At 47.9% G+C, this 27,089-nt stretch overlaps 1 protein-coding gene across 8 annotated transcripts in view; it reads right to left on the bottom strand.

Annotated features, from left to right (window-relative positions):
• Positions 1-27,089, bottom strand: part of OTUD7A (OTU deubiquitinase 7A) — a 374,155-nt gene that overhangs the window by 13,847 nt on the left and 333,219 nt on the right. For 7 of the 8 annotated variants that reach the window (XM_073227032.1, XM_073227030.1, XM_073227026.1 and 4 more), the window contains 4 exons: positions 12,873-12,987; positions 12,632-12,716; positions 9,138-10,410; positions 1,083-8,613 (listed from right to left, as the gene is read on the bottom strand). In XM_073227032.1, the coding sequence (XP_073083133.1) occupies positions 8,414-8,613; positions 9,138-10,410; positions 12,632-12,716; positions 12,873-12,987 (1,673 nt within the window). In that variant the 3' untranslated portion in view covers positions 1,083-8,413. Of the gene's footprint in view, positions 1-1,082; positions 8,614-9,137; positions 10,411-12,631; positions 12,717-12,872; positions 12,988-27,089 lie in introns of those variants that run through there. The other variant, XM_037000632.2, reaches the window with a different exon arrangement.

Raw genomic sequence — 27,089 nt, 5'->3', positions numbered from 1 at the left:
CTCCTGCTGCAGGAGACAGAACCTTCCACCATCCTCTATAGCTTCATATGGGATTCTCTGGCTGCCCTGAAAGAGCTAAGAACAGTCTCATACTATCTATTATAGAAGAACATCAGGGCCAGAAATGGATAGTGTCCATCTTGGCCTTAACGTTGATCCCAGGCACGTGCAGCGGCCATGGCCCCAGTTGACTCCCACAGGCCAGATGAGCATCTTTTCTTCTCCCAACTATGTGAATTCAAGCCCCCACCTCCCACCAGCGGGACCAAGATCTGTGTGTCAACTTCCATGGCACAGACTGTGAGCTGCTCCTGGGCAGGGGCCTGCGCATTCTTCGCGTTGGCAGAATAATGCAGTGTGTACATAGTAGAAGTGTGGGTCCTCACAGGCAAACCTGAGCTAGAATCTTGGTTTCACCACTGACCTCACCAAACCTTACTTTTCTTGTCTGCCTAACAGGGGTTTTGATATGTAACTCACTGGGCTGTTGCATGGGTTAAATTTGGCAATGCCTCGAAAGTCTAATTTAGCATACAGCACCCGTGGGCCTTCCGTGCAGGAGGTGTTACCACTGTGGTCACCATCCTCAGCAGCAGGCAGGGCGCATGGCACAGGGCGCTCCACACAGCTGTGTCTGAATCACGGGCATATCACCTGCCTGAGCAGCCGGGCCCGAGTCCGCAGCCCTCTGAGGAAGCCTCTTCCTTTTCTTACAGACACATGCTCTCCTCCGCAGAAAAATGTGCATGAATAAAAATCCACAACGAAAAGCTTTCCTCCTTCACGCTCCCTGCGTTGTCCTCTTGCTTATGTTCCAATCTCTGGCAAACACATGCTAAGGAAAATCCTCCTGTTTTCATTCAGATAGACAGAGTCATGACCATTTTGAAAAAGAGAGAAATCTCTTCCCCTCATACGATGGAACTGTAATTACTGTTTACATCTCATCTGACTGGAAAAATCACTTAAAAAAACACTGGTGTGGATGGATGCCGGACAGAATCCTCTTCTCTGGGCTATTCAGCTCTTCTTAGCTGTTATTTTACCAGGAACACAGGAGTGGGCAAATGACTGAACCAACCAATGCTTTACAAACGTGGTAATTTTATTGAGTAGGCATCAGAGCTTCCCTCTGTGTCAAGTAATGGAGAAGCTGTGTCACATGGATTACAGAGCTATTTATACTTGAGATAATCTTTCATAAAAGAAAGAAATGAAATACAGTTCTTCTATAAAAAGTGCAGTAGTCATTACTGGAAGTTTTCCAAAATGAAAGCAAGATTTACTACATATTGCAAAAATTGGTTTAGTGCTTTAATACTTTAGAAAATGACAACCCAATCACCAGAGACAGCTCTTACAGCCAGGTTCTGCTCCAAGAATGGACCAGATGGAAAAGAATATTCACATTAAATCAGAATGAACACTTGCAGGTGGAAAAGGGATTGGGACAACTTGGTCAAAGTAACAGACTCATGACCCTTGTTGCCTCAAGTGTTTTTCTTTGTCCACAGTAATCAAGTAAATCAGGGAAACAAAGTAACATATTTCATCCCTAAATCAGTCAGGAGAATAAGAAAAGAGAGAGACAGAGAGACAGAGAGAGAGAGAGAGAGACAGAGAGAGAGAGAGGGAAAGAAACAGGAACAACCCTGATTCCCATAGGCCAACAGTGTGTTTAAAGCAGCAAGGCAAATACATCTCAACAACCCACAGTTAAAACTGGACCATCTTATCAAAGATGATGGTGGGCAGGGTTCAAGGTCTGCAGATGCGGTCATGTGTGGAGTCGGGAGAGCCTCCCTGTGCCTCTAACAGCGACTTTGTTGATATGCCCGAGGGCCCTGGTGTTCCCACTTCTCCGGGCTGAATGGTGACCGGCTCTGTCAGAGGTGGAGTTTACCTTGTGTATGGGGGCTCCAGGCCAGGGCGGATCGCCATCCATGCTTATTTTACTAGGTTTGGTCATATGTTAGTGGGGACAAGCTGGCCCACTCCTACCTGTCAAATCCTAATTCCAGATCAGCTGCTGGGGACCCATTCCACGCAAGCAAGAATGGTGTGTGAAGAACTAGACAGACCGCAGGGCACCTGTTTGGAGAAGGTTTGTGCGGACCAAGGGGCAGGCCCAGGGAAACCGGTGCTCCTGCTTGGAGGAACTGGCAGGAGCACGGCCCTAGCCTCTTAGGGCAGCAGTGAAAGGGACAGTTTATTTGGCAATTCAAGCAAAGGGACTCACATGTGTGGCCCAGCTCATTATCTGCTGGGCAGCTGCAGAGGGAAGGTTATGACAGGGACTTCTCCCCCGTCCTCTGGCCATGAGGGACTTTAAAATGTGGCACCCAGAGACATGATGGCACAAATCACAGAGGGCATTAAAAAGAAGGGCTGAGCCTTTTAACCAGGCCAGGACAAAGGTCCTATGAGAAGCTTGTAACAGTATTTTGCCAACAACTCTTAGAGGAAAACACATTTGGCCAAAGGACTTAGTAAACACCAAAGTTAGGTAGCTGTGAATTTCACCCTGCAGGGGTAGGAAGTTCTGAGCAGGAGCCACCCCTCCCCTGCTGGTGGGTGAGGTCCCCCTGGCTGCATCTAAGGGTCCCCGGCTGTTCTGGGGGTCCAGCTGAGGAGGCGTGTGTGGTCTGGCTCTGCGCTATCGAGGCTCTGTCCCACCAGCACAGCCCCCCCCCCGCAGTAACAGTGGGAAACCCGGGCCCTTGACTCTCTCTGCCCCGCGGCTTCAGACTGTCAGGGCAGTCACCCACGCCCGACTCCGTGAGTCTGCAGGACACGCTCCTCTCCCTCTGCAGGCCTGCTTTTGGTGACACAAGAATGGGTCTTCTCAGTGGTCAGGTGGACTCCCTTCCCTGGGCTGTGTCATCTGCAGCCACCCAAATTTGTTCTAGGAAGGAAAGCCTGTCTTCCTGGAGACACTGTGAAGGGCACAGCTGCCTGAGGACCAATGACAAGGGATTCATTAGACTGATCCAAGCTCATAATGGCCTCACGGAGGGGTGCATTTGGAACCCATCACAGCGTGCTTGACCAGTAGGGTTGCCTGGTAGGAAACCGGTCCCACCTCAGCTTGTTCCAGAGTGCTCTCTGTACAGAGCTGTCTCGGTGAGGCGGGGCTCCTGGGCTGGCATTTACAGTCAGGTTTATGTGCTCATGGGTGTGTGTATCTGGCTATAGTGTACCACCGGCTAGAGAAGCAGCCAGACTGCTTCCTCAGCTGAAATTCTCCCCGTTTAGATTAAATTCTCCCCATTAGAACCTGGATTTGATGAAGACCGAAACTGCTATTTTTAGGTTTCTTAATAGCTATCAAATTACTGATTTCATTTCCTTTCTTCAACAATATTTTATCCAGTGCCTAATATGTGTCAGGCACTGTTGTAGGCACCAGAAATACAGTGGTGAACAAAACATACAAAAATTCCTGCCCACACAGGGCTTACATTCTATGGGGGCTCAGGGCAGGGGCACAAATGAATGAATGGATGATTCATCCATGCAGCACTCACATACTGATAAATGCACAAAAGATGCACAGGGAGACGGCAGGGAGGGTGGTATATGTCATCATTTTAAATAAGTCAGAGAAGGCCTCCTTGAAAAGGTGACACTGGAGCAAAGGTTGGCAGGTAGTAAAGGGTGAACCATGTGGTTAGTAGTGGTGGGAAGGCTCTAGGTAAAAGGAACAGCACATGCAAAGGCCCTAAGGCAGGCTTTTGTTGCTGGGTCAGAGTAGCCACCAATGGAAAAGGTTAGGAAGTACGGGAGTGGGAGTGGTCTTTGTAAGGACTTAGCTGTTTCTTCTTTAAAGTCTCGCTCCAGTGTCTATAGACACTCTCCAGCAGCTAGTTTTGCTAACTTGTTCTCATTAAATTAATGTGTTAATTTGGCCCTGAGCAATTACAACCTATATTTACTCTTAAAATCAACTTGTAGTCATCTTAAAAGAACTATGTATGTGCATATATGTATACATGTGTTTATACACATGCACATGTATACATGTATGTATGCTTAAGATGCTTTCTTGGAGTAATGTAAGAAAGCATAAGCAATGTGTATCAATTTGTATATATGTAATTGGGGTTGGTGGAACTTCTGCTTTTTGCAAGAATAAAACAGTAAAAATACAAATTTCAACAGATTACTTTGCAAAATAAATAGAAACAGTATTATTGCTAGGATTGTTGGTTAATAATGGCTTTTGTGCCGATCCTGTGGTTATGAGTGTGTTAAGCCAACCTGGAGAAGTGAAGCATCTTACTGCACAGACTACACATGCAGTTATTCCTGAGGGGCCCATCCCCCTCTTTCTTCGCTGGGAATGGAGCAGGGAGGAAGGACTGGTTTTGGGTAACGAAGCTGCTGGGGTAACTGCTAACAGGCCATTTTGAGCACTGCTGGGAGCTGTTGTGAAAATATTCCAAACTGTTGCACCTGGGAGCACTTCATGCAGCCTGGAGGGCCTCAGGGGGTGAGTGTGGGAGCGCTCACCATCAGGTATGCCATATGGGTCCCTAGGACGAACACCATGGGCCCACCCCTGTGGGAATGGGCAGCACTGTCAGAAGCATGCTCTGTGCCCATGGAAGCAGCATTGTGGAGTCAAGCTTTCAATGAAAAAAGGTCGTGGGGAATGGGGTGGGTGTGAAAAAAGAATGAAGCTGAGTGCCACCTCATTGCCCTAAAGAGCCACAGCAGACCAGTTTCAGCAGAAAAGAGAGTTTACAGTCAGGACTGACTGGGAAGGTGGCGCCCAGAGTTCTCCAGAGAGCCACCACTTTAAGGCTTTTTGGAAGGGGGTGCCCACTCCCTGGTGCCAGGCACCACCCTGTGTGCCTGCCTCAGGGACAGCAGAGCCAGACTCCAGCCAGAGGAGGGGCCTCCTCAGCAGCCCATGGGCCGATGCCAGCACAGCTGAGGTTGCACAGGGCTTGCTCAGCCACGTAAACACATTTTCTTATTTACTAGAAGTGGTGAAAGAAAGAAAAGGAAAGAAACACTCAAGGAACTTACTTTGTAAAGCCCACACAACGGTGATAAAAAAGAAACCATGTCATAAAGAAAGAAACCCCAAACTCGCAGTTGATGCCTTCAGCTTTTACTCCAGTCTCTTGGTAAACAGAAGACTCACACAGAATGGAACTTACACACGAGTTTGGCAAAGCCTTTCCCCACCCCGCCCTAAACAAATTTCCCACCACTGGTAGGTACAGCCCTTTTTTTTTCCTTAACAAATGTGAAATATATTTTGATAGGTTAGGTTTCTTTACTAATGTGAAATACATTTTGATAGGTTAAGTTTATTTTTGCAAAGAAGAGTAATTTGCAAAATTAGCTTGTAGACAACTAAGAGAGGGGGTGACAGCCCTGTACCCACAGTCCCACCCCAGGCTTACAGTGGACTCTGCATGGTAGGTGAGGGGTGGGTTGGAGAATCCTATTATCTCAAGTCACCAAATTCCTGACAGTAAGCTGCTAAAATTAAATGAAATCACTTTAGAAAACATTAGATTTGTAAAGTAAGGAAAACTTTAGATTTGTAATTTATAAAATAAAAGATCCAAACTTTTCAGAATTCCACTTGAACCACCGGGTGATAATAGGTAAGAAAAAGTCCACAGTAACTTGGTGAATGTAAGTATTCATTTAAGAGGAAAGGTGTAGTGCCAAGATCCATGAACAGGAAAAAAAAAAGTCAAGCTTTCAATGAAAAAAGACATTTATGCATTCCCACTTTCTCAGGGGATTTGAACAAATAGCAAAAAGTATTTAAATTCCTAAAGCCTCTGGTGACGTCCCCTCCCACCTAAAGCTACTCTTCTAAGGGGACAACCCTGTGACAATATAAGGGTGCAAAATATTGCTCTGTGGCATATTCTGAAAATAATATAAAAATAATTTCTATAGTACAGTTTAACCTTGGCTTTTAAAATTTCAACATAGCATAAAATCTACAAACAGAATACACTTAAAAACACCTTCCTTTAACAATATATTTTTACCAGGTAACACATGTGTGGAAAATGTCAAGTAAATTACTAAAATAACCTCCACTGGGGCTTAGAAGTAGTTGGGTCCTTCTGGAAACTTGCTGAGGCTTGGAGACATCCGACATTCTGGGAAAGGGAAGTTTGGCCAGATCAGACAAGAAGGCTGCTCACAGGCAGGATCTGCCATCATAATTCACTTCTCTTTTGCATCTCCACAAAGGGACTCCAAGTCACAAGAGGACATTAGGGGACCTCTTAGCCCACATGTGAACACAGCAGCTTCTAATAGTTCCTGTTCAGCCATAAAGTAATTTGGTCTGATAGATCTCTGGCTACACACCAGGTCTGAATAAGGTGGTACATTGGACTAGTAAATTTAGCATGACTGTGGCTCTCTCCCTGTCTTAACACTGTTTAGAGGATCCCTCACAAAAGGAAATGGCTATTTGTAAACAATGCGGACTAAGCCATATGTATCCTAGCAGCACCCAAAGCTGCCTTGGCATGTCAAGCTGTTTTGGGACTCCAAGAAGTTGCGGGCCTTCCATGTGGCGGGAAGAGCCACGTGGTGGCCAGTAGCTGGGTCTCAGGCTCTGAGTTATGGCACATCTGTTGGATGCAGATGGGGCAGAGATGACTTTGAAATTCAAGGAGATAGAATAGGTCACCAAAGCTTTGGATAATACCTATGGATTACACTGCCTGGTTTTGAAGGTTTTCCTCTGGTATCATAATAGACCATTTTTATTCTCAGCTTGCCTTTGTTTTAAACCTGGCAGAGGGCATGAGAATGATAAAATATTTGCATAGCCAGTTTTGGAAATTTCTGGTTGGTTGTTTTAACATTAAAAAAATGAAAACATAAACAAATTTACCTTATGCCTCTTTGACTTCTTGTGTGCATGAGCTTAGTTCTGAATGTTCAAAGCTGGCTGTCTCCCCCTTCTAAGAGTGAGGAACGGAGCAGTAGGTGGCGTCTCCGTGTGAAGCAGTACTTCCTATGACCTCTCAGCTTTGGATGGCAAAGCTGTTGCTCAGCATGACACGAAGAATCAGTCCAAAAAGCTGCCACAAACCCTCTCGATGAGAGATTTTTAGAAAACTTTTTTTTTTTTCTGAGTAAAAGAAACCCCAGTAATGTGAGGGACGTGGATGTTAGTAATTACACACACTGAAAGTATTGTTCATCATGAAAATTAAAACTTTCAAAAATTTCTTAAAGATTCTATTTAATAAATAATTTTAAGGAACCACTTATGCAAAATTGAATAAATTACTGAAAACTCCACATGCTGTGGAATAATTAAAAATAAAAAAGAATTACTCACAGGAGATACTCAAATTAGTTTATTATAATTCTTCAAACAAGTAAAAAAAAAATCCCTCCCTGTATTTTTTTTTTTTCTTTTTTTTGCTGCTCTTTATGTCAGGGGGAAAAGCATCCTTTCTGGAGAAGGAGAAGCTGGCTCCAATGACGAGATGGTCTACCTCCTGCATTTTCTGAAGATACACCCACAGTAAAGCTGGGTGCTTTCTCCTGTCTTAGGATTGGTAGGAGGCTATTCTAAGGTTCTCACAGGTTTTAAAGTATCCTTCTTTTAGTGAGGATTTTACCGATCTTATCTGCATTTCTTGGAAATAAGATCTTCCCTTAGCGAGGCAGGTTTAACTCAAGTGTCCTTGGCCAAGAATGGTATTCCCCAGAGGTAATCTTGGAAGGAAGAGGCTGCATATTGCTGCTCAAAACAGGGTAGCTAAGGACACATTTTTTTTTTCCTCAAGAAATGTAGGAGGCACCAAAAAAGGGACCACTCAGGGTAGGAGCTGCCCCCTCAATGTGTATGGAGCCAAAGGCAGGGTTATCCCTGCCCTGCAGAAGGGGCCCCAGTGGGAGTGGAGCTCCTTTACCTGGCTGAACCCAGACAGATGCGGGTGTAGGTGGGGATGGGCTTCTTTCCCGGCGTCTGTCAGCCCCTTCCCGTTGGCAAGAGGCACAGGCCGGGGTTCAAAGCAGCCTAGTGGGGGCTTACACAGCGACCAAAGGGTCAATTCCTCGCCTCTCTCTTGGGGCACCGATGATCACTTCCTAGGGGCCCTCTGGCGACAGTTCACTGTGGAAGTATCTTCAAAGGAGAAATGTGAGCAGGCTGTCATTGTTGCTCATATATGGGCAATTCTAAATAATGAGTTCAGAACCTTGCTTTTTGGACCCAAGGTGTCTTTGGAAAGCTCCTGTCACCTGAGCTGCCCGGCACCTGGAGCCATCACTACACCTCACCACGCCTGCGAGGTAGGTTGTCCGGTGCCCATCCTACAGGCGCCTGCAGCTTTGATGGCAGTGTGGATGTTGCTCGGGCCGGGGGCTGTGGGAGGTTTTGCCTATGAGATGGAGCCGTATGTTCCTAAAGCGCCACAGTGACCACCAGAGCGTCGGCGGGTGACAACGTGCCTACTCTCCTCCAAGGCCCCAGGAGGGGCAGCAGGTGGGAGCCCGCTGCGGAGCCGCCACCGCAGTCCCGGGCTGCGTGTTTGCTTCTAAACCCTGGGTGGTACCGACTGCACACATGTGACCATGTGACCGCTCCGTGGAAGAGGTCAATCACTAGGTTAGGAAAAAGAGCAAAAAAACAAAAAAAGCATGTAAAACACTCCCTTCTAAAAACAAAGGGCTGCAAATTTATTTATTTCTCTTATTGAGGAACAAAAATACTCTTGCAATGGCTATTGAGTTTCCACAGGTACGAGGCAGATGCTAGCTAGCACACCCACTTCCAACAGTATGACTTGTTTCCTATCCGTCTACTACCTGAGTGGCGTCAGTGTAGGTTCAGGCACCATTAGGAACGTTTGACCAAACACGTACACAGCACTGACAAAGGAGTCGCCGGCCTTTCGGTTGACCAGGGCATGTAAAAAAGACACCGACAGAATGGAAAAGAAATCCCTATGGTAAAAGCTGGCCGCGCCCGCCTCAGGGCCGGGCCCCGCGCGCCTCGCGCCGCCGCCGCAGCTCCTCGCGGTAGCAGTACGAGCAGTAGTGCTCGGTCTCGGCGCGCCCGTAGAACGCGCAGTTCTCGCGCTGGCAGCGCCGCTGCGCCGGCCCCGGGCCGCCGCGGCCGCACTCACCGTTCGAGCGGGCGGCCGGCGCGTCGGCGTCGGCGAACTCCAGGCCGTCGCGCGCGGCGCCGAAGCCGTTGGTGTAGGTCTGCGACTTGTGCTCGGCCGCGCCTGGCGCGCCCGGCGCGCCGGGCAGGGGGCCCGGGATAGCGCGCGCCAGCGACTCCACCGTGTTGACGGTGCGCAGCGCGACGGCGCGCGCCGGGCTGTAGCTCTGCGACGACAGGGAGCGGTTCTGCTGCGGGTACGTGGCGCACGGCCGCAGCGCGCCCACGGCCGGCGTGCACGCATCGTCCCGCGCGCCCGCCGCCTGCACGTGGATGACGCTCTGGCGCGCCGGCGCCGGCGGGCTGCGGCCAGGGGCCGGTCCGCTGGCGCCAGCACGCCGGGCGCCGCCGCCCGGGCCTGGGGAGGCCGCGCCGCCCGCCGCCGCCCGCGCCGCCCGGGCGCCCGCCGCCGGCCCGGGGCTCGGGCGCTCCTTGAGCTTGAGCACCAGCTGCGTGGGCGGCCCGGCCGGCGGGCCCGGCGAGGCGCGCTCCGAGCCCGGCGTGCCCTCGGCCTCTGGCCTGCGCGGCGGCCGCTTGGCGGCGGCCGCGGCAGCAGCGGCGTCGCGGCGCCGCTGCTCCTGCTCGGCGCTGAAGCGCTCCTGCGCGCTGGTCAAGTAGTAGCCGATCATCTCCTCGTGGAACTGGTGCCGGTGGCTGGTGAGCAGGAGGCCGGCGAAGATGAATTTGCGCTCGCCCTGCATGGCGGCGCGCAGGATGTTGAGGCTCAGCTTCACGTCCGTGCTGTACTTCCACGCGTCGCCCCGCTGCCCGCCACCCTTGTCGGCAGGCGACGCCCCCGCCGCCTTGTCCGTGGGCGATGGCGTGGTCTTCTCCGACGGCGACGTGCTCGCCGACGCGCCTGACTCCTCCTTGCTGCCCTTGCGCGACTTTGACTTTTTCTCCTTGCCGCGCTCCGGCGCGTCGCCGTTCTTGCCGTTGGCGGAGTTTGCGCGGCCCATCTTGCCATGCACCAGGCCGCCCAGGCCGCCCATGTTTTTCTTCAGCTTGATGCCCAAAGTCTTGCTTAAGCTGCCCAGCTTGTTGGCCACGGAGTCCGCACGGGTCTTATCCTTCTCCTTGCGCTGCTTCTCCTTGTCCTTGTCCTTGCCGTTCTTCCCATTATTGCTGTTGGAATTGCTGCACACCGAGTCGCGGTCCGAGTCCAAGGAGTCGGCCAGGGACTGCACATCCTCCCCCGCGGAGGCCGTTGGGGATTCCGGCTGCGCCAGAGGAGCCTGTTGGAGAAGAGGGAGGGCGGGGAAGGCAGGCTGTTGGAGATGAGCTGTGCCTTTATGGAACCAACGCAGACTCTGGTGCCATCCCTTACCCCCTGCCCATTTCTGCCCTCGGGCCGATTGCCTTTTTGGTGAACTCACGTTGCTGGTGGGTCAGGCAATGTGTAGAACCTGCCTGGCTTTGATCCCTAGAGCCTCTGTACATTTTAGAATCACCATGCCCAAACAGACTGGCCTCATAGCCCTGTGAGACACAGCTGTCCCCATTGCAGAGATAACGGCCTTCAGGTGAGGGTGACCCTTCACCTGTATCTGCAGGGGACTCTGCTACAAAGTGTCATACCTACTCACTCCAGGCAGGGAATAGACACCTTGTCCTTGGAACCTAGTTCTTTGGGTCTTGGAACAAACCTCCCCTTGATTCAGCAGGGCCAATCACTTTATTCTAGGAGCTTCTCAGATTGGCAGTGTGGAGTGCTAAATTGAGAAGGTTTCTGAAATAGGACCTGGGCTCAGCAGGAAACCTGTTACCATTCCTAGTAAAAGCCTCCTGGGAGTGGGAAGGGAAAATATCTGTGAACACCTTGGACAAGGCGCACTGTCAGGCAGCCAGGAGGGCAAAGTCAGTGTGGCAACATGGCTGGGACCAGCACCTCGGGTAGGTGGAGTGCCTGAGAAAGGAGACAGGGTGAGTGGAGGGCTGGCAGTAAGTATTGCTGCCTTACAGAGGTGAGCAATTCTGAGTGAGTAGAGAATTCTGAGCATCACTGGGTGAAGACCAGGGAACCCCAAGTCAGTGGCTGGGCCTGGCAGGAAGTGGGGCTCATGCCTGAACAGGCTTTCGTGGCTTCCAGAGAAGCCTGGGAGAAGGCCCATTGTCCCCTCAGTTTACTTGTGTTCGCCCTCTCCTAGCAGGTCCAAGAGAGGGGTGAATCTCCTCCAACCAAGTCACCCAGATGCAAGGGTTGGGGGACCAGTCCCTACCACCTCCCAGTACAAAATTATTTTCCTTCCTCTTACCCTGCCCTGGGTCTGAAAGAAACTATAGAGGTCTCAAACCATTTGTCAGAGACCTAAAAGGGTACAAATTCTGGTTCAGTCCAGAGAAGTGAGTTGCGTTTGGTGCTGGGAGGGTCTGGTGGTGGGAGCAGGGTGAGCAACGAGCCCTGGCTCAAGTGCTCTAGGTCTGGAAGGGCCCCTGTCAGGGGTGTCTGCTCACTGCCCTGCATCTGATGTGGGGGCCACCAAGGCCTGACAGGAGGCCCTGCTCGTTGCAGCACACGGCTGTCTCCCAGCGCAAGAGCCTCTTAATCCCAGATCTAGAGCTTCTGCCTTCGCCCCATATGTGGGTGCCGGGACAGAACATCCACAGCAACACGGCGGTGTTATCCAGGCAATTGACGGGCAGGGCAGTGTAGTGACTAAGAGAACTCTGGAGCTAGAGTGCCACCAGCTTTCCCTGGACCATCAGTAAAATGGGGCAGCAGTATCAGTACCTGAGAGAGTGAAGATTACATACAGGTAAAAAGTAAGAAAGCACTCTGAGCAGAGCCGGGCATATCCTGGGTACTGTGCCATAGTCGGTCTTCCCTCTAGCTTTCCTCGCTCCTTAAATATTTCTTATGAGCCCCACTTTAGGACAACACGAACTGATGGCTGGAGAGGAACAATTACTTATAATTAAAAAAAAATTCCTTTCTCTAGGAGTTCACTACGGAGATCACAAAAACATTAGTCAAATACTTAAATCCCTCACAGTATCTGGAAGCAGGGGCTGCGTGGGCGAGCAGTGCCTCCTCACTGCCCTCCCGGAGGAGAGACGAGGGGGCGCCGAGGACTCACGCTCTCCGTTCCCTGGGCCTTCCAGGGACCCACACACGGTTGATCGTGAATGCGCTGTGTGCAGCATCACACTGTGTCCCGATCTCGGCGGAGAGAGTTTTGTGTTGTGACTTGCCTACAGTTTCTTTTCTGAGTGGGTGTGTTTATTGCTCCCTTTCTGGAGAAAACAAGGGGACGTAATGTCCCGGAGCTGTACCGCGCCTACGTACACACACGCACCAGGTGAACCCCAACTATTTGAGCCGGAGCCGGAGCCAGAGCGGGACGTCGGGTGCGCAGCCGGGCGCGGGCAGGTGAGCCCCGCCGTGGCTCGGCCTTCGGGAGGACGCACCCCTGCCAGCCCCGCGCCAGCGGCCAGGGAGCAGCACGCCAGGCTCACCCGGGTCTCGGAGGGGATCCGGATCCACGTCACATTCATATAGCTGTGCAGGAGGTTCAGCTTGGCTTCTAGCGACAGGATCAGGCTGGCAAAAGAAGAACACCGAGTGAAACGCGCCCCAGCCGGCCCGCGCTCGCCTGCGCGCACCCCGCCCTCAGGCGCGCCAGCCTCCTGGAGGAGCAGGGGCGGCCCTGCCCTTAGGGCGCTGGGGAGTGGGGGCGGGGAGTGGGTGGGGGCTTACTGGGCCAGGCGGGCGTTATCGTTGTCGTCTTTCCCCCACTCCCAGTCTTTCCCGGGATCCACCGCAAAGTGCAGAGGCAGCAACTTGTGCTCCGAATCCGTCAGAGGGATCACAGCTGGAAGAGAAGGGAGAGACGTGGTGCAGGTGGCCTACTCGCGACCAGGAGGCGCCACGCCCCAGTACCCTCCAGGGAGGCCAGGAGGGGGCATTCCATGGCCAGGTGTCTTCCTGAGTAAGGAAACTAAATGGAGATATACACAGATGATCTGTGCCAGCAAAAAGAGTTAAGACCTAGGTTTCAAAACCCCTACTGACAGTTTAAAATACTTCGTCTTTATTGTGGACGTTGAAGAGCAGCTGGAGACATCACCTCGACTCTGCTAACAATTTGGGTCTGTCAGAAGACAAAAAAGCTGTTACTGTGCCTGTTACTTCTGAGGAAGGACCTCGGCTGGGCTATTACCCTGTGCAAGGTCACCTTGAAGGTGGTGGGTGGGGGGCAGGCCCTCCCCTCTCCTCCCAGAGAGGGGCCCATGTACGAATCAGGCAAGTGAGGGCTGCCTGCTGACCTGCTCATCTGTGAATTCATTAAGTCTGTATCAGTGTAGGGTGACCCATGGACCCACATTCTGTTCTGGGGACAGGGTAACACGTAACCAACACCTCGTGTCAGGTAGTGGGAAGCACCCTGCAGGATAAACAGGCTGAGGGGAGCACAGCAAGCCTTTCTTGGGGGGCCAGGGAGCCTTCTGAGGAGGTAACAGGTAGGTGGAGACTGTAGTGAGGAGAGACCAGCTGTACTTCACTGGGGGGCTGATTCATCACAAACACTCCTGAGTGAACACACCACCTGTGGGAAATCTTGGCCCATCTCAGAAAGGCTGGGGTGGAGGCAGGTGTTAACAGGTTCGTCTGAGAACTGCCGTGAGCTTCTGAGCTGTTGTGGGACCCAGAGAACAACTCCCTAGTGACTAGGCTGACTCCTGTTGTCAGGGACAAGGAACAAAAACAGTGGGGAGATGGTGTCTTCAATTCTGCCCTCTTAGCAGCAGCTGTGGCGTGCGGGCTCCACTTAGTGTCCCTGCAGGTCCCATTCAGAGCCCCACCCATGACAGCCAGTGGCTCCAGCAGCAGCTTTGTTGGCTGGAGCCAGGTTTCCCACCTGCGGCTTGCTGGACAGACAGAAGTGCTGCATGGGGAGCCGCTGCCCAGTTGCTGGGAAAGGTCATATGTGGGTGCTGGGCAGGCACCTAGTGTACCTTCAAGTTTTAGCCTGATTATGCTGGGGCCTCTCCAGGCCTCTCACCTCCACTGTCCCAGCAGCCTGGGAAGCAGATGTGGCCAGGCCCCCCACGGACAGGGCTGAGAGCTGAGTCATTGGGCAGGGGACTCCCTGTTTCAGGTCCACTCCTTGCCCCACGCCAGTGCAAAGCACCACACAGGATTGCCTCTCTTCTGCTCCTACCATGAAGGCCCGATATTGAATGGCCCTGACAGAGGCACATAATGCATTCCATAGGCTGCTTTCCTCTGGTACCAAGTGCCCCATCTTTGGGGGCAGTAGACCCCCAGGCACTCCAGGATGCATGCCGAGGGCTCTTGTCCTGCCCTGGGTTTACCCCAAACACACACACACCCAGACCTCTAGATGCTGGCCATGAACCTGATGTCATTTCCCTATGATTCATGGCAAAGGTGCCATGGCAAAAACAAAAAGGCAAATGCAAAAACAAAATCTAGGATTGAATATCATTAATAGTTGATTTTCTGTTAAGAAATTGGAAACACTGACTCAATGCTGCCCTCCAGTGTTGCTAAAGAGAAAGTGTGAGTGCAAATACTACCCCACCTCCCTCCCAGTAGAAGGGAAACACAGCTTTGCTTAGGGTTTTTAATCTCTTTGGGGACTGGGGAGTCCTGCACTCCATCTGCCTCAGCAACAGGCCATTGGGTTCTGCCCTAACGTGGCCATGACACACAGGCCCCCCTCCCCAGGGCTGAGCTGCAGCATAGTCACACCCGGGAAGGGCTGCAGGGCGGGCTCAGGACTCACCTCCCTTGGGTCATGACTAGGAGCCTGTCCCAGGGTTCCATGAGTCACTAGGAAAACAGGGATGGCCTGGCTCCCCACCCATGGGGCAGGGTGGTAATTCCTCTCTCATAGACACTTGCTAGGGCAGCACAGCTCCCTGTAATGCCTAAAGGCCCCACACCGATGGACAAACTAGAGACCAGGAAAAGGACCTAAGGACTATATTTTAAATAAGCATCCTCCGTGGTTCTCAAAATTAGGCATATTTGGAAAATACTGTTTTAGAACACTTACTGTTCGAAGCAGTTACTGTGGGTGTTAATTTGGGCTGTTTGGGTCTGGCTGTCCAGCCCCTCCCCAGGGGGGAGGTGATGTTGGGAGGTATCTGCTGCCCACGGGTACATTTCCCAGCCCCCAGCATTTAGGAGGGAACAGGTGTCTGGCTGCACCCATGAGATGTGAGCAGAAGTACTGTGGGAGCACTGAGCCATGTGGCTAGTGGTGGGTGTATCTTCTCCCCCACACCCTTCCCTATTCTGGGGTCTGTGGAAGAAGATGCGGCTACAATCCTGACTCTCCACTTGGAGATCTGCTTGCCAATCAGGAACATCTGTTTTAGATGTTATTTGCATGAGGACCAAACTTCTACTGTGTTAAGTCACTATGATTTTGGTTGACTGGCTCCTAGGAAATTCCTACCCTCAATAGCTGGGTTGGAACTAACCTCTTGGGCTGCCCCTTGCTGAGCAGAAGTTTGGAATGGCCTGACGGTGCTTGAGCCAGGTCATCTAGCAGGGGCAGTCTCTCAGTGTGGATCTTGGTGGGGTGAAGGGCAGGTACTGAGAAAGGCTCTAAGGTACATGGCTGCTCACAAGTCCCAGACTCCCGGGGACTACAGGAAGGCATCTTCCCTGCAGGGTATAGCTGTGGGTGAGGGCCAGGGCTACAGGGCCCAAGAGCCCAAGAGCTTCCTGTAACTGTACCAGTCAGGAAGGCCTTGAGAACAGTCCCTGCCTACAAGTATCAGCTGCTTGGGATGCTTCTGCCTCTCACTTCACACATTTACTCTTCCCTGTTGGAAACCTGGTGAGAGGTGTAGTGATGCAGCAGCTTGCCCTCTGGTGGCAAACATCAAGAACAGCAAATGCTTTTCAAAATAAGCCTGCCAATTTTTGAAAAAAGGCCCTCTCCTATCTTTTAATCTGGAAATGTAGAGACACCACTTCAGACTAGCCTGGACATATTTTCAGTACTTATTTTCCACAAAAGAATGGAGACTTCTGGTTTCTGTTTGGTTTATAAAAAGCTGGGACAACATTATCTTATTATCACTACAATAACAATAAGCCAGGTGCACTGCAGATTCACCAGTTTAATCCCTCAGAGAGCAGAAGTCACAGGGCAACTAGCTAACCCAAAACCTAAGGAAAGACAGGCACCTCTGAGGAGAAATGGATATGACCTTATTTGGGGCACACTCAATTAGACCCTTAAGAGTAATTCTGCTAAAATTGTTTACAAATTGGTATAAGATGAGTGTAGCCCAGGGAAAGAATATAGAACCCCGGGGCCACAGATAGGAGGGACATTCCAAGAAGGGCCGACACTTCAGGCCCCTCAGCCCTCTCCATGAGAACCAACCTGGTGCTCACAAAAAAGACTGGCAAGCGTTCTGAAGGTGTCTTTCACAGACCTTTCTCTCCAATCTATACTAAGGAAGAAACGCTTAAAATGCAGAGGGCAGGGCAACAAATGCTGTTGGGGCTATGGCACAGGGGTCTTTGCCCAATAAAGCTCAGGATGAGAGGAGGAAGTAGGATTCAAAACCTCTTCTCCTCTTGGGTACAGGCTGGAATATGTGCTGAGCCCAGAACTATAGCTGGGGGCAGTCACCCCCAGCCCCAAGATCCAGGGACACAGTGCCTAAGACACAGGCTTAATTAGAATAGCAGAAATACTACCTTTTCTCCTCTCTCCACAAGGCCAGCAAGCTTCAAATAAAAGCAGTTTGCTGTAAGAAGAGGGACAAGAGTTTGGAGAAAGAAGCAAACCTCAGATGCAGCACAAAGAGTGCAGCAGACAGAGAGAAAAACCTTCTAGCCAAGCAGCCCCACCAGAAACACAAACTGTCCCTAGAGGAATCCGAAGGCTGAAAGTACCAAGGTAACCGGAGAGGCAACAAAACCAAAACCCAGCTCGCGTCCCAGCTAGAATGATCCAAACCCCATCTAAAGACCCAGCAGTGGGAAAGGCACGCCGAGTTCTAGGGCTCAAAATGGCGAACCTCAGTCTTTAGCGTCGTACTCAAGATGCCTGGCTTTCGACTGCAACAAAAAAACTGCTGGCATAAGGGAAGACAAGAAAACACAACACATGACAAGAGGCAAGCTGAAAGAAGACTCAGATATGACACAGGTGTTGAAACCATCAGACCATGTAATTTAGAATAATTGGGTTAATGAGTTGAAGATGAGTAGAAAAGGTGGCTACAATGCAGGACTTGTTGGTTAATTTTGGCAGAGAGAAGAAACTTATGCATCAAATGGAAATGCCAAAAATGAAAAAACATGAGAGATGAAGAGTGACTTTGAAGGGCTGATTGCTATACAGCTGTACACAGCTGAGAAAAGGATCTGTGAACATCAAGATAGGTCAACAGAAACTACCCAAGTTGAAACAGAGACAAAAGTAGGGGAGAGGGATGGGAGAAGAACAGGACATCCGATAGCTGTGGGCAACAGCAGACAGCCTGAAATCTGTGTAAGTGTAATCCAGAAGGAAAAGAGAAAACAACACAGATGAGATATTAAAAAAAAATAATGGCTGAGAAACATTTCCACAATGAATGATAAACACTACAACAGATCCAAGGAGCTAAGAAGAAAAAAAAAGAGGAAAACAACAATAATAATATCCCACATTCGAACTTCTAAAAACCAAAGGCAAAATCTTGAAGGCAGCCAGAAGAAAGGGAACTTTACATACAGGGAAACAAAGATTAGAGTCGCAGCAGACTTCTCACAATAAATGGGCAAGTCAGAAGACGATGGACTGGCATGTTTAAAGTGCTGAGATAAAAAATGCTGATCCAGAATTCTATACCTAGCAAAAATACCTGTGAAACCTGAAGGAAACATAAAGACTTTCTGAAACAAAAATGAGAAAATTCATTGCCTGCAGATCTGCACTAGGAAATATTAAAGGAAAATCTTTAGGGGGAAGAAATATACTACAGGTAGAAAGTTGGATTTACATAAATAAGTGAAAAGTGATGCAAATAGAATAAATGTAAAAATAAAATTCATTTTTCTTTTATTTGCTCTGAGATAACTGTCTAAGGTAAAGAAAAGAGCAGTATATTTTGTGTCTATAGCATATGTAAAATTAAAATTCTTGATGACAAGAGCACAAAAGATGCGAAGGAGGGGTTGAGAATACACAGTCATAAGATCCTTGCACAACACATGAAGTAGAATATTACTTGAAAGGAGAATCTCATTAACTAAAGATATTTATTATAAGCCCTAGAGAAATCACTAAAAATTAAAAATAGAGGCATAATAATAAGTCAATAGTGGAAATAAAATGGAAATATTAAGAAGCTCAATTAACCCAAAAGAAGATATAGAGAAGAACACAGAACAGATGGAACAAATAGAAAAGAGTTAACAAGAGGGTAGATTTTAATCCAACCATATCATCAATTGCATTAAATGTAAACGGTCAAAAAGTATAAGATAAGGCAAATTTTCACAATGGATAAAAAGCAAAACTTAATTATACTGACTATAAGAGAACCATCAAATATAAAGACATAGATAGGTTTAAAGGTATTCTTAAAACAAATCTAGAGTGTCAATATTAATATCAGACAAAGTAGACTCCAGAACAAGGGTTATGAAAGAGAGAGACGAACATTACATAATGATAAGGGGTCAACTCTCCAAGAAGAGCTCACAATCCTACCATGTGTATGTTAATGACAAAAATTCAGATACAAGAAGCAAATACAAAAATGAAAGGAGAAACAGGCAAATCCATTATGGTTGGAGACTTTGCCACTTTTCTCTTAGTAACTGACAATAAGTAGACAATCAACAAGGACACAAAAGCCCCGACCTACATCATCAGAGCACTTGAACTAATTGACATTTACAGAAAACCTGACAACAGCAGAACACATGTTCTTGCACAGGGAATATTTATCAAGACAGAACACATTATTAGTCAATCTTAGCAAAGTTCAAAGAATAGAAATCATTAAAAGTTTATTCTCATATCATAACTAAATAAAACTATGAACCTATCACAGAAAGATATTTGGAGAATCTCCAATATTTGGAACTTAAACAATATGGTTCTAAATAATCCATGGGTTAAAGAGGAAATCTCAAGGGAATTAAAAATAGTTTGAACAGAATGAAAACAGAAATATATGTCAAAATTTGTGTGATGTAGTAATCAGTGCTGTGGGGAAATTTTACAGCATTTGGATAAGAAGAAAAGTCCCAAATTTGTAACCTAAATTTCTGACTGAAGAAATGAAATAATAGCAAACTTAAAGCCAGGAGCAGAGGAGGGAAATAATAAAGAGCAAAAATCAATAAAGCAAAACAGAAAATAATAGGCAAGTATCAATAAAACCAAAAGCTGGTTCTAGGAAAAGATCCATAAAAAACAACCACTGTCCTCAAATCCTTTTTAAGAAGTTAGGAGAAATGGTAAACTAGGCTTTTAAATAATCTTAATCCATTAATATTCATGTTAATCAATACATGTTTAACATATTCTAAGACCACATTTAAAAATAAGGAACTTTCCACTGTGAGATAATTGTAGAGTCTCATGCAGCTGTAAGAAATAATGCAGAGATTCTGTGTACCCATCTCTCAGGCATCCCCTTTACTAACATCTTGCATAACTGGAGTGTAATATCATTGCCAGGATATAGATTTTCCATGCACCCATCTGTGTGTGTGTATGTATATGGTTCTATGCAATTTAATCACATGTATAGATTTGTGTCATTCTCCCCATCAAGATACAGTACAGTTATATCCCACAAAAGTTCCTTGTGCTACCTTTTTATAAACCTCCTTCCACCACCTCATTCCTGTTCCTAATCCCTGTCTACTACTGTGATGGTTAATTTTATATGTCAACTTGAATGGGATAAGGGATACCCACGTAGGTAGTAAAACATTATATCTGGGCATGTCTGTGCGGCATTTCCAGAAGAGATAAGCATTTGAATTGGTGGACTGAGTAGAGAAGACCATCCTCACCAATGCAGGAAGGCATCATCAAATCCATTGTCCCAAGTTGAACACAAAGAGAGGAACGAGGATTTGCCCTCTTTGCTTGAGCTGGGACATCCATCTTCTGTCGTTGCACTCTGCTACCACTGTTTCTCAGGCCTTCAGGATGGAATGGGAACTTACACCATCCTCCCCAACTTCTTGGCCCTTTGGACTCAATTACGCCACTTTCCTGGTTCTCAACCTTGCAGATGGCAGGCACATGGTGGGACTCCCTGGCCTCCGTAATTTTCTAAGACAATTACTGTAATAAATCTCTTCTTTTATATATCTATATATAGCCTATTGGTTCTATTTCTCTGGAGATCCATGACTAATAGTCTGTTCTCTGTCTCCACAGCTTGGTCATCATGAGGAGGCTATGCACCTGAAGTCATACAGTATGTGATTTTTTAGGATTGGCTTTTTTATTCAGCATAACTTTCTTAAGATCCATCCAAGTAACTGCAGATATCACATTCATTACTTTCTATTGGTGAGCAGGATTCCATGGTATAGATGTACCATCCTTGGTTTTAACCTTTCACCCAGGAAAGACATTTGGACTGTTTTGTTTTTGACTTACAAAATAAGACTGCTATAAACATTTATGTATAGGCTTTTGTGTGAATATAACTCTTCATTTTTTCGGGGATAAATACCTAAGAGCACAATTGCATGGTCAAAAGGTAAATGATGTTTAGTTTTACAAGAAACTGCCAAACTGTTTTCCAAGGTGGTGGTACCATTTTACATTCCTACCAGCAATGTATGCGTAATCTGGTTGCTCTGTATCCTTGCCAGGCATTTGGCTCTGTCATTAAAAATCATAGTCATTATGTTAGACGTGTAGTGATATCTTATTTTGGTTCTAATGCTAAACATCTCTTCATGTGCTCATTTGCCATCTGTATCTCCTCTTCGGTGAAAAGTCTATTCAAGACTTTTTCCATTGGCTTTGTTTTAACTGTTGAGTTTTGACAGTTCTTTGTATATTTTAGATATAAATCCTTCATTGAGATGTTTTCAAATATTTTCTCCCAGTCTAGCTTGTCTTTTTTTTCATCCTCTTAATAGTTGTTGGTGCTTTTGTTTTTGGTGGGCAGAGGTCCAATTTATCAACTTTTTCTTTTCTGGATCATGCTTTTGTGTCATGTCTAAGAACTCTTCACCCAGCCCTAGGCTCCCACATTTTCTTTGAAAAGTTTTTTTTTTTTGAGAGGGCATCTCTCATATTTATTGATCAAATGGTTGTTAACAACAATAAAATTCTGTATAGGGGGGTCAATGCTCAATGTACAATCATTAATCCATCTCAAGCCTAATTCTCGTCAGTCTCCAATCTTCTGAAGCATAACGAACAAGTTCTTACATGGTGAACGAATTCTTACATAGTGAATAAATTCTTACATGGTGAACAGTACAAGGGCATTCATCACAGAAACTTTCGGTTTTGATCACGCATTATGAACTATAAACAATCAGGTCAAATATGAATATTCGTTTGATTTTTATACTTTATTTATATGTGGATACCACATTTCTCCTTTTATTATTATTATTATTTTTATTTTTAATAAAATGCTGAAGTGGTAGATAGATGCAAGATAAAGGTAGAAAACATAGTTAAGTGCTGTAAGAGGGCAAATGTAGATGATCAGGTGTGTGCCTATGGACTAAGTATTAATCCAAGCTAGATAAGGGCAGCAAAACATCCACGGGTGCAGAAGATTTCTCTCAAAACGGGGGGGGGGGGTGAGGTTCTGAGCCTCACCTCTGTTGATTCCCAATTTCTCACCTGATGGCCCCCCTGCGACTGTGCCTGTCTTAGGTTCTTCCTCCCTTGAGGAATCTTACCTGTCTCTGGCTAACTGAAAAGTTTTATACTTGTTCATTTTACATTTATTCTGTGATTCATTTTGAATTTTGTATAAATGAGGTTAAGGTTCAAGTTCATTTTTACCTATGGATGTGCAATCACTTCACAATTTGTTAAAAAAGATTCTCCATCCTCCACTAAATTGATTTTGGTTCTTTGTCAAAAGCTAGCTGAGCATATTTGTGGGATTATTTCTGGGTTCTGTATTCTGTTCTACTGATTTATGTGTCTAATCCTCCATCAATACTGGGCACTATGGTATGAGTTCTGTATTCATGACTTACAATTCTAGCATCAGTTATAGGATTCTGTTTCAATTTTATAGAAGAGGAAACAATTGCTCTGGTATATAAGTAACTTGTCTAAGCCAAAGTTGAAGTGTGACTTAAACACAGCTCTGCCTTACTCCATAATGTACATTTGTTTTTTTCTTCTACTATGTCACACTGCATTTCTCTGAACTATCTGAAATTAGTAGACTGGGAGCATCTAATCTCATTCATTCATTTATTCAACATTTATTAAATGCATCCAGACAGGTGTCTTGGTGCTAGGGACACAAAGATGAGTAAGATAAGGCATCTAGCTTTTAAGATGTTCAGGATCTGGCCAATGAAGTACAGGGATCCTCCGAAAGGCAGTCTTTGTCATCCCCCTTCTCTCTCTGCTCTTGCCCCCCAGCACAACCTTGGCCCTGACACACAAGTGTCTGAGAACAGCCTCTGGTTAGCCTGACGCAGAGTCCCTGATTAGGTAAGGACCTTGCATCCTTGGGCTTCCGGGAAAAACCAGACTCAATGAAGAGTTGTTGCTTCATGAAGCCCTTGAGGTGCAGAGCAATGGCAGCCCTTTACCCACCATGAGTGCAAGGAAAGTGGCTGATTCCTGTTTGATGGGCCTCACACTCTAACTTTCCACTGGGTTCTAAATGGGCAATGCTTTCTTCAGAAAAATGTCCCCAGAGGGAACTCTCTTGGTGGACCTTAGGTTACCAAGATGCTGTGCATTCCTCTGGACACATGGGGAGCAGGCTGCTCCAGAGGGTTGCCCACTAGGCCCGAGGTGGGTGGTTCTGGGTGTACCATGAGGGCACCATGTCATGCCCGTCCCCTCCTGTCTTTCCTGGTGACACTGCTCTTGTCACTACACAATTCAAGCACTAAGCAAATTAAGTACCCTTGAGGGTGAGTTGTAATTTCTGTGCAAAATCAAATGGATTCCTTGGAAGGCAAGTCGAACTAGGTGTAGGTGTGAGGCTCTGGCAGACCAAGCAGAGGGGCAGTGGGCACACCCTGCCTGAGCAGGGAGGTGGTTTTTTTAATCATCAGTATTGTTTATCATATGTATAGAGTTGCAGGGCATGGTGATGATATAAAGCAGACTGACTTTAAGTTGGTTTTATTGTTTTAAAATTCTCTTAGACAATGCTCCCCTTTATTGTCTGCCCCGGGACTGGGAGTAAACACTGACCTGCTCTGGTTATGCCACTGTATGACACAGATGTGGAGAAAGACTGGAAATAATCCCTGTAAAAGCCTGGGAGAGTCACTGCAGACTAACTGCATGTGTTCATGCCTTTGCTCCATTTGAAAGAAACTCCAGGTGGAACTGGTAGAGGGCGTGTTATAGGAATGATTTCTGCAGAAACAGACAACCGGAAAGATACAAACAACCCTAACAACCAAAAGGTCTAGTGCTTACTACGTATACGTTCTCCATGGAGTCCACTCAGGTGACCCTTACCAACCTGTGGAGTCACCACTGCCAGTCTCTCCCCCTTTCAAAAGAGGAAATGGAGGTACTAAATGTCCTGTTTGAAAGTGGTCTAGGTAAGTTACCAAGCCAGGATTTTAACTCAGGCTTCTGGATTTCAGAGTCCCTGTCCTTCACCCACTCAGCACACAACCGAGGAATAAAGGTATATGTGTGCTTTCAGTTAAAATAATTCAGGTATATGTGTAACATTTATAAATATAAATGCACATATAATTATATACATATACAAACTGACTTTTTGATGCACTGAGGGCTTTTAGGTTTATGCACATTCACAACTGTGCCAATAATTTCAGCTGGGGCAGTGTCTCTCTGAAACCTATCTCCTGATCACAAGGCAAAAACCTGGGAGGTATAGCAGAAAGGAGCCACGGCCCCATGACTGTGCGGAGTGTTGGGCGGGGCAAGAGAAGGGGCGGGACTGGGAATGCCCTCTGCCCCACTTCCACTGAACTGCAGGGTTTTGTGAAGATCAAAGGAGATAGTGTACAGGGAATTTTTGGGGGAAAGGTAAAATGGAAAGTAAAGTGTGAGAAGTCCCCCTTCTAAGAGGTATTTTGCTATCATGAAAAACTCTCAAAAAATGTCTTGGGAGAGGGAGGAATTGTTTAAGGCCATGGAGGGAGTGCAGCCATCACTAGCCGACCTCACCTTCCAGTGAGGGTGGGTGAATGAGGCATTCACGGTCGACTCGTTTCCCTCTTGCTTGTGACTTACGAGACAAAGCCGGTAACAGACTCTGCTCAACGAACAAGAGCAAGTCTGCAGGAGGATTCCTGGGAAAAAGCAACCTAAGGAAGGGTCAGGGTCTCTTTGACCTCTTCATGTTTCGTGTGAGGATATGAGACTTGGAGCTACGACAGTCATCTGACCAATAAGGGGCAACTATGGGGCAAAAAGCAGTAAGTAAGCACTGGGGTTGGACAGAAAGGCCCGAGCCTTTGTTCACAATGTCAGGACCCCAAATTAACCAACTGACTATCAGATTTCTCATTATATGAGAGTAAATACCTCCTTATTCTTTGGGTCATTTTTTTTCTTACTTGCAGCCCAAATCCTCCTCGTGAGGATTCTGGTCCCTAAGATGTGGCACTGTAGAGGGAGGGGGGACAGGAAGTGAGAACACCACAGCTCTGGGGAGGAAAGTCTGTGCCTCTGTGGAGCGGGTCCCAAAGACCTAGGCTGCCTCTTATCTCTGTGGACACACAGCCCTGGAGCAAGCCCATTTGCTGAGGAACACGGGACTGATGCGGGTGGCGGCACATGCAGGCTGTCACCTGCAGCTCTCCAGTTGTGAGTTGTAAGGAGGAGGAACTCAGGGTGAAGGCAGCCTGTTGGAATGCAGAGAATCAGGGGGCAGTACGGCCTGTCTGCTCGAGATCCTGGCCCTCTACCATGCAACTCCCATCAGGTATAAAAGGGGCTGTGACAGTGGGGGCTGGTATCCTGTGCTCATGGCAAAACTGGCCCCCTGGAGATGGGCTGGGTAGGGCACCAAGATCATAGGTGGCCACCACAAGTTCTCCAGATTTAAGTTTACATGCAGGCATGATCTGTGGCTTGGTGAATAGTCTATGGAATAAACTTGCTATGGAATGAATGTTTATGCTCCTCCCAACCCCTGCCCCAACTCTGGATGTCGGAGCCTAACTCCCAATGTGGTGGTATTAAGAGGTGAGGCCTTTGAGGGTGATGCAGTCATGAGGTCACTAGCCTCATGAATGGGGTTAGTGTCCTTATGAGAAGTGGAACAAGAACGTTTACTTTCTTTCTCTCTCTGCCATCTGAGTACATGAGAAGGCAGCCATCTGCAAGGCAGCAAGAGGATTCTCATCAGACATGGGACCTGCCAGCTCCCTGATCCTGGACTTCCCGTCTCCAGAACTATGAGAAATAAATTTCTGTTGTTTAAGCCGTAGTCTATGGGATCTTGTTATAGCAGCCTGAATGTACTCAGAAAAAAACTAAAAAACACCAGAATTAAGAGAATTGTACTGTTAAAGAAACTTTCAGGCTAGTGAATTTCAGCCGCTAGGGCGGTCCTTGCATCCTGAACTCACACCCAGATGGTGGCCCTGCTCCTAGTCCCCAGTCCTTGGTGCATGCATCAGACATGGCTCTGGGGGACGATGACAAGGATAGTCTCAGGAAGTAGAATCAGGCTGTCATTGTGGACCAAAAAGCTTGCTTCTCAAATCCAGGAGGACAGAACAGGTGCCCAATGCTTTGCTCCCCTCTCCTCTCTCCTGCGGGGCTTTGGTGGAGAGCCATGATCCTGCTCCAGAAGCACCCATCAGGAGCCTGGAGGTTCACAGGAGCCTGGAGGTTCACAGGAGCCCAGGGCAGCCTAACAGAGAGAGCTGCACATCATGCAGCGTGGGGGGCTGGGGCCCATTCAGGAGTCAGGGGAGACAGTAGCTGGTGTGTTCCTGTAGGCGGATGCTCTTCCTGTAGCATGAATGTCTTGGGCAGGCATGAGGCAGGGAAGCCAGGTGTCTGCCTTGCTGCCAAGCTCAGGAGGGGACAGTTGTAGGGAAAATCAAAGATCCTATGGCCAGGATCCTTATCTGACCCTACATTACTTGATGATGTAATTGGCTTACTGCTAGGCTAATGCTTCCACACCCATTGGTAATCAGCCATTATTACTGGTGTTACTACATAAAAAGTTCCACCCAGTACTCTGCTCAGAGGCAGAGATGGAGATGGGCTTGCTGCATGCAGACTGCCCCAGAGGCAGACGTGATTCCAGTCCTTGACCTGCCGCCATGAGAATAAGGCTTGGAATAAACCCTTTTACCCCTAACATTGCATTGTTCTTATTCAGGCTCACCGAATCCAGAGTGAATTTGCCCCGGGGCAACACCCCTCAGGGGATACACAGGGCAGCGCTCATCATGGCATCATGGGAAGGCCGGCACCATGGCACATTCCTGCTCGCTTGCCTCTCCAGACCCTCAGGATTATTAGTGAAAGACCCTCAGCCAGTTCTTCCCACACAGTTGGCTGCAGCTGGCATCCCTCTGGAACTGAGCTTCAGATCTGATGGTCCTCAGGGTGGCACATGAACCAGCTGGCAGAGGTGTGGTAGATAGCAGCCTTATGCTTTTAATCAGCAAGACTCAGCTCTCCAAACACATGGCCACCTGCATGCTGAGAACAGAACTTCATAGCTTTGAAGTTCCTCTCACTGTTCCTGGCCACCTGGTGGCCCTTTGCAAGGACTGTGGGTC

Source organism: Manis javanica, chromosome 18 (genome assembly GCF_040802235.1).
Source record: "Manis javanica isolate MJ-LG chromosome 18, MJ_LKY, whole genome shotgun sequence".
In the NCBI taxonomy this organism is placed as follows: domain Eukaryota; kingdom Metazoa; phylum Chordata; class Mammalia; order Pholidota; family Manidae; genus Manis; species Manis javanica.
Note: the sequence above shows the minus strand (reverse complement) of the source record. Positions and strands in the feature narration are given on the sequence as shown.